The sequence below is a fragment of the Oncorhynchus keta genome, unplaced genomic scaffold (assembly GCF_023373465.1).
Source record: "Oncorhynchus keta strain PuntledgeMale-10-30-2019 unplaced genomic scaffold, Oket_V2 Un_contig_6254_pilon_pilon, whole genome shotgun sequence".
Taxonomy (NCBI): domain Eukaryota; kingdom Metazoa; phylum Chordata; class Actinopteri; order Salmoniformes; family Salmonidae; genus Oncorhynchus; species Oncorhynchus keta.
This window is the reverse complement of record NW_026288759.1, coordinates 32,501-40,600: the sequence shown is the minus strand read 5'-3', so window position 1 is coordinate 40,600 and position 8,100 is coordinate 32,501. Positions and strand designations below refer to the sequence as shown.

The 8,100-nt window shown below is 45.7% G+C and overlaps 1 protein-coding gene across 1 annotated transcript in view; it reads right to left on the bottom strand.

Moving 5' to 3' along the window:
* Positions 1-992: 992 nt before the first annotated feature.
* The window catches only part of LOC127925786 (sodium/potassium/calcium exchanger 1-like), a gene marked incomplete at its 5' end in the record, with an annotated part of 10,554 nt that continues 3,446 nt past the window's right edge, over positions 993-8,100 (bottom strand). Inside the window, 4 exon segments of the mRNA XM_052511101.1 lie at positions 993-1,035; positions 1,037-1,109; positions 1,112-1,239; positions 4,049-4,215. Of these exon segments, the coding sequence (XP_052367061.1) occupies positions 993-1,035; positions 1,037-1,109; positions 1,112-1,239; positions 4,049-4,215 (411 nt within the window).

Below are 8,100 nucleotides of genomic sequence, written 5' to 3'. Positions count from 1 at the left end.
GACAACGTCGAGGATTACTGAGTCTCTCTTCAGGATGTTGTGGACAGACAACCTCTACTGCTGCAAGTCAGTTCTGGTGAAGGAGACCAGCCATAGTCCAACCATAGAGGTGTCCACTGATTCAACAATACCTGGCTCAACACATACAACACAATCCCCTCTGTGGACAGTAACACTAGGGGACCTCTAACCCCCCTGTACGGTGAATGTTAGTGACCGACAACGATACAGTTTGATTCAACAACACCTGGCTCAACACATACAACACAATCCCCTCTGGACAGTAACACTAGGGGACCTCTAACCCCCCTGTACGGTGAATGTTAGTGACCGACAACGATACAGTTTTGGCGGTTATTATTTAAATGACTTCCTGACACGCCTCTTTTTTCCCCTCCCTCATTGTAGTATGATGTACTACAGTACCCATAATGCTCTGTACAGTACAACACATTCAGTTTCATCTTTAGTAAAAATTACATTTAAAAAAGAAGAGGTTCCTGAAGCTAACATAATGGTTGGGTGGACTGGGTTCCAAGTGGGTGTGTCTGGCTCCCCAGTGGGTGGACTGGGTTCCAAGTGGGTGGACTCCGGTTCCAGAGTGGGTGGGCCTGACTCCCCAGTGGGTGGACTGGGTTCCAAGTGGGTGTGTCTGGCTCCCCAGTGGGTGGACTGGGTTCCAAGTGGGTGGGCCTGGCTCCCCAGTGGGTGGACTGGGTTTCCAAGTGGGTGGGCCTGGCTCCCCAGTGGGTGGACTGGGTTCCAAGTGGGTGTGTCTGGCTCCCCAGTGGGTGGACTGGGTTCCAAGTGGTGGACTGGGTTCCAGGGTGGTGGGCCTGGCTCCCCAGTGGGTGGACTGGGTTCAAGTGGGTGGACTGGGTTCCAAGTGGGTGTGTCTGGCTCCCCAGTGGGTGGACTGGGTTCCAAGTGGGTGGGCCTGGCTCCCCAGTGGGTGGACTGGGTTCCAGAGTAAGTGTGTCTGACCTCTGACCTCAGATGGAGACAGGGCAGATAATAATACGGTCTTCCAGCATCGCTGAGCACCAGGAACACAAAGTAAAGCATGAACATGGTGAGGCCCAGAACGCGGCTCATCTTCCACCGACACGCGCGATGCTGACGATGACGAAGAGGAGCATGACGAAGAGGAGCACGATGGCACAGAACAGACCATTGGAGTTCACCGCCACCGGTACGCCGCCTTGCATCGCCGAGAAGATCAACCATGGGACAGGCAGACTGGAGTAATGTTGGGGGGGCAGACAGAGAGAGGAAGGGTGGAGGCAGAGGGATGTAGAGAGGGAGAGACAGAGAGAAAGGAAGGGTAGAGGCAGAGGGATGTAGAGAGGGAGGAAGGACAGAGAGAGGAAGGGTAGAGGCAGAGGGAGAGAGAGAGAGAGGAAGGGTGGAGGCAGAGGGATGTAGAGAGAGGAGGGGTGGAGGCAGAGGGAGAGACAGAGATAGGAAGGGTGAAGGCAGAGGGATGTAGAGAGAGAGACAGAGAGAGGAGGGGTGGAGGCAGAGGGAGAGACAGAGAGAGGAAGGGTAGAGGCAGAGGGATGTAGAGAGGGAGAGACAGGGAAAGGAAGGGTAGAGGCAGAGGGATGTAGAGAGAGAGGAGGGGTGGAGGCAGAGGGAGAGACAGAGAAAGGAAGGTTGGAGGCAGAGGGATGTAGAGGGGGAGAGAGAGAGGAAGGGTAGAGGCAGAGGGATGTAGAGAGGAGGGGTGGAGGCAGAGGGAAAGGAAGGGTGGAGGCAGAGGGATGTAGACAGAGAGAGAGGAGGGTGGAGGCAGAGGGAGAGGAAGGGTGGAGGCAGAGGGATGTAGAGAGAGAGAGGGAATGGTAGAGGCAGAGGGATGTAGAGAGGGAGAGACAGAGAGAAAGGAAGGGTGGAGGCGGAGGGATTTAGAGAGGGAGAGACAGAGAGAGAGAAGGGTAGAGGCAGAGGGATGTAGAGAGAGAGAGACAGAGAGAGGAAGGGTAGAGGCAGAGGGAGAGAGGAAGGGTGGAGGCAGAGGGATGTAGAGAGAGGAAGGGTAGAGGCAGAGGGAGAGAGGAAGGGTGGAGGCAGATGGAGAGAGGAAGGGTAGAGAGAGAGAGACAGAGAGGGAAGGGTAGAGGCAGAGGGAGAGAGGAAGGGTGGAGGCAGAGGGATGTAGAGAGGGAGAGGAAGGGTGGAGGCAGAGGGAGAGGAAGGGTGGAGGCAGAGGGAGAGAGGAAGGATGGAGGCAGAGGGAGAGGAAGGATGGAGGCAGAGGGATGTAGAGAGGAGAGGAAGGGTGGAGGCAGAGGGGGAGAGACAATCACTTTTGAGAGTAGTAACACAAATTGCCTTGATCGTTTACAACAGACAACGGTACACATTTCACAGTGATATCTCTGTAGTTATAGAGGTCTATACTAACCCCATAGTGATATATCTGTAGTTATAGTGGTCTATACTAACCCCATAGTGATATCTCTGTAGTTATAGTGGTCTATACTAACCCCATAGTGATATCTCTGTAGTTATAGTGGTCTATACTAACCCCATAGTGATATATCTGTAGTTATAGTGGTCTATACTAACCCCATAGTGATATCTCTGTAGTTATAGTGGTCTATACTAACCCCATAGTGATATCTCTGTAGTTATAGTGGTCTATAGTAACCCCATAGTGATATCTCTGTAGTTATAGTGGTCTATACTAACCCCATAGTGATATCTCTGTAGTTATAGTGGTCTATACTAACACCATAGTGATATCTCTGTAGTTATAGTGGTCTATACTAACCCTATAGTGATATATCTGTAGTTATAGTGGTCTATACTAACCCCATAGTGATATATCTGTAGTTATAGTGGTCTATACTAACCCCATAGTGATATCTCTGTAGTTATAGTGGTCTATACTAACCCCATAGTGATATCTCTGTAGTTATAGTGGTCTATACTAACCCCATAGTGATATATCTGTAGTTATAGTGGTCTATACTAACCCCCATAGTGATATCTCTGTAGTTATAGTGGTCTATACTAACCCCATAGTGATATCTCTGTAGTTATAGTGGTCTATACTAACCCCATAGTGATATATCTGTAGTTATAGTGGTCTATACTAACCCCATAGTGATATATCTGTAGTTATAGTGGTCTATACTAACCCCATAGTGATATCTCTGTAGTTATAGTGGTCTATACTAACCCCATAGTGATATCTCTGTAGTTACAGTGGTCTATACTAACCCCATAGTGATATCTCTGTAGTTATAGTGGTCTATACTAACCCCATAGTGATATCTCTGTAGTTATAGTGGTCTATACTAACCCCATAGTGATATCTCTGTAGTTATAGTGGTCTATACTAACCCCATAGTGATATATCTGTAGTTATAGTGGTCTATACTAACCCCATAGTGATATCTCTGTAGTTATAGTGGTCTATACTAACCCCATAGTGATATCTCTGTAGTTACAGTGGTCTATACTAACCCCATAGTGATATCTATGTAGTTATAGTGGTCTATACTAACCCCATAGTGATATCTCTGTAGTTATAGTGGTCTATACTAACCCCATAGTGATATCTCTGTAGTTATAGTGGTCTATACTAACCCCATAGTGATATCTCTGTAGTTATAGTTGTCTATACTAACCCCATAGTGATATCTCTGTAGTTATAGTGGTCTATACTAACCCCATAGTGATATCTCTGTAGTTATAGTGGTCTATACTAACCCCATAGTGATATATCTGTAGTTATAGTGGTCTATACTAACCCCATAGTGATATCTCTGTAGTTATAGTGGTCTATACTAACCCCATAGTGATATATCTGTAGTTATAGTGGTCTATACTAACCCCATAGTGATATCTCTGTAGTTATAGTGGTCTATACTAACCCCATAGTGATATCTCTGTAGTTATAGTGGTCTATACTAACCCCATAGTGATATATCTGTAGTTATAGTGGTCTATACTAACCCCATAGTGATATATCTGTAGTTATAGTGGTCTATACTAACCCCATAGTGATATCTCTGTAGTTATAGTGGTCTATACTAACCCCATAGTGATATCGAAGATGTTGGATCCCACTGAGCTGGACACAGCCATGTCTCCCAGTCCTTTCCGGGCCACGATGACACTAGTGATGAGGTCAGGGATGGAGGTGCCCGCTGCCAGGATGGTCAGGCCCATGATCTCCTCTGAGATGCCTATGGTCTCACCCACCTAGAGAGACAACAGTCAGTCAACCAATCAGTCTCACCCACCTAGAGAGACAACAGTCAGTCAGTCAACCAATCAGTCTCACCCACCTAGGGAGACAACAGTCAGTCAACCAATCAGTCTCACCCACCTAGGGAGACAACAGTCAGTCAACCAATCAGTCTCACCCACCTAGAGAGACAACAGTCAGTCAGTCAACCAATCAGTCTCACCCACCTAGGGAGACAACAGTCAGTCAGTCAACCAATCAGTCTCACCCACCTAGGGAGACAACAGTCAGTCAACCAATCAGTCTCACCCACCTAGGGAGACAACAGTCAGTCAGTCAACCAATCAGTCTCACCCACCTAGGGAGACAACAGTCAGTCAACCAATCAGTCTCACCCACCTAGAGAGACAACAGTCAGTCAGTCAACCAATCAGTCTCACCCACCTAGGGAGACAACAGTCAGTCAGTCAACCAATCAGTCTCACCCACCTAGGGAGACAACAGTCAGTCAGTCAACCAATCAGTCTCACCCACCTAGGGAGACAACAGTCAGTCAGTCAACCAATCAGTCTCACCCACCTAGGGAGACAACAGTCAGTCAGTCAACCAATCAGTCTCACCCACCTAGGGAGACAACAGTCAGTCAACCAATCAGTCTCACCCACCTAGGGAGGCAACAGTCAGTCAACCAATCAGTATCACCCACCTAGGGAGACAACAGTCAGTCAACCAATCAGTCTCACCCACCTAGGGAGACAACAGTCAGTCAGTCAACCAATCAGTCTCACCCACCTAGGGAGACAACAGTCAGTCAACCAATCAGTCTCACCCACCTAGGGAGGCAACAGTCAGTCAACCAATCAGTATCCCCACCTAGGGCACTAGTAATCAGTCGATACATATATCAAAATGTAATTTTTGACAAATACGTAGCACATCCGTTATTCATCCTGAGTGTAGACGAAGGCCAGGATTCAACCAGATCAGCGTTAACCCATGATTACCCACGATAACCCACGATTTACCCACGATAACCAACGATTTCCCACGATAACCCACGATTACCCACGATAACCCACGGTTACCCACGATAACACATTATTACCCACGATAACCCACGATTACCCACGATAACCCACGATAACCGTAGCTCATCATTGCTTTTGTTTATAGTAGGTGGGGTCAGAAGTGTTACTGCGTTGGTGTTGTCAAAACCCCAGGAGGCGGCCGACATTTTCAAGATCATTAGACCCTATCATTATCCATATCATTAGACCCTATCATTATCCATACCATTAGACTCTATCATTATCCATATCATTAGACCCTATCATTATCCATACCATTAGACCCTATCATTATCCATACCATTAGACCCTATCATTATCCATACCATTAGACCCTATCATTATCCATACCATTAAACCCTATCATTATCCATACCATTATCCATATCATTAGACCCTATCATTATCCATAGCATTAGACCCTACCATTATCCATATCATTATCCATATCATTATCGATATCATTATCCATATCATTAGACCCTATCATTAGACCCTACCATTATCCATATCATTAGACCCTATCATTATCCATACCATTAGACCCTATCATTATCCATACCATTAGACCCTGTCATTATCCATATCATTAAACCCTATCATTATCCATACCATTATCCATATCATTAGACCCTATCATTATCCATAGCATTAGACCCTACCATTATCCATATCATTATCCATATCATTAGACCTATCATTAGACCCTACCATTATCCATATCATTATACCCTATCATTATCCATACCATTAGACCCTATCATTATCCATACCATTAAACCCTATCATTATCCATACCATTATCCATATCATTAGACCCTATCATTATCCATAGCATTAGACCCTACCATTATCCATATCATTATACCCTATCATTAGACCCTATCATTAGACCCTACCATTATCCATATCATTAGACCCTATCATTATCCATACCATTAGACCCTATCATTATCCATACCATTAGACCCTATCATTATCCATATCATTAGACCCTATCATTATCCATATCATTATCCATACCATTAGACCCTGTCATTATCCATATCATTATCCATATCATTAGACCCTATCATTATCCATATCATTAGACCCTACCATTATCCATATCATTATCCATACCATTAGACTCTATCATTATCCCTATCATTATACCCTATCATTATCCATATCATTAGACCCTATCATTATCCATATCATTATCCCTGTCATTATCCATACCATTAGACTCTATCATTATCCCTATCATTAGACCCTATCATTATCCATATCATTAGACCCTATCATTATCCATATCATTGTCCCTATCATTATCCATACCATTAGACTCTATCATTATCCATATCATTAGACCCTATCATTATCCATACCATTAGACTCTATCATTATCCATATCATTAGACCCTATCATTATCCATATCATTATGCATACCATTAGACTCTATCATTAGACCCTATCATTATCCATACCATTAGACCCTATCATTATCCATATCATTAGACCCTATCATTATCCATATCGTTATGCATATCATTAACACTCTAACCACTAGGCTACCTGCTGGTTACTAGTCCAACACTCTAACCACTAGGATACCTGCTGGTTACTAGTCCAACACTCTAACCACTAGGATACCTGCTGGTTACTAGTCCAACACTCTAACCACTAGGCTACCTGCTGGTTACTAGTCCAACACTCTAACCACTAGGCTACCTGCTGGTTACTAGTCCAACACTCTAACCACTAGCCTACCTGCTGGTTACTAGTCCAACACTCTAACCACTAGGCTACCTGCTGGTTACTAGTCCAACACTCTAACCACTAGGCTACCTGCTGGTTACTAGTCCAACACTCTAACCACTAGTCTACCTGCTGGTTACTAGTCCAACACTCTAACCACTAGGCTACCTGCTGGTTACTAGTCCAACACTCTAACCACTAGGCTACCTGCTGGTTACTAGTCCAACACTCTAACCACTAGGCTAGCTGCTGGTTACTAGTCCAACACTCTAACCACTAGGCTACCTGCTGGTTACTAGTCCAACACTCTAACCACTAGGCTACCTGCTGGTTACTAGTCCAACACTTACCACTAGGCTACCTGCTGGTTACTAGTCCAACACTCTAAACACTAGACTACCTGCTGGTTACTAGTCCAACACTCTAACCACTAGGCTACCTGCTGGTTACTAGTCCAACACTCTAACCACTAGGCTACCTGCTGGTTACTAGTCCAACACTCTAACCACTAGGCTACCTGCTGGTTACTAGTCCAACACTCTAACCACTAGGCTACCTGCTGGTTACTAGTCCAACACTCTAACCACTAGGCTACCTGCTGGTTACTAGTCCAACCTCTAAATACTAGGCTACCTGCTGGTTACTGGCCCAACACTCTAACCACTAGGCTACCTGCTGGTTACTGGTTCACTCTCTAACCACTAGGCTACCTGCGGGTTACCTCGGGTCTGTCTGTTACCTCGGGTCTGTCTGTTACCTCGGGTCTCTCTGTTACCTCGGGTCTCTCTGTTACCTCGGGTCTGTCTGTTACCTCGGGTCTCTCTGTTACCTCGGGTCTCTCTGTTACCTCGGGTCTGTCTGTTACCTCGGGTCTGTCTGTTACCTCGGGTCTCTCTGTTACCTCGGGTCTCTCTGTTACCTCGGGTCTGTCTGTTACCTCGGGTCTGTCTGTTACCTCGGGTCTGTCTGTTACCTCGGTCTGTCTGTTACCTCAGGTTATCGCTGATCTGATTAAATCCTGGCCTGAGTCAAAGAAGCACTGGACTAATAGTTTCTAAACAAGATGGAAGTCATGTGATCTAAAACCCAAC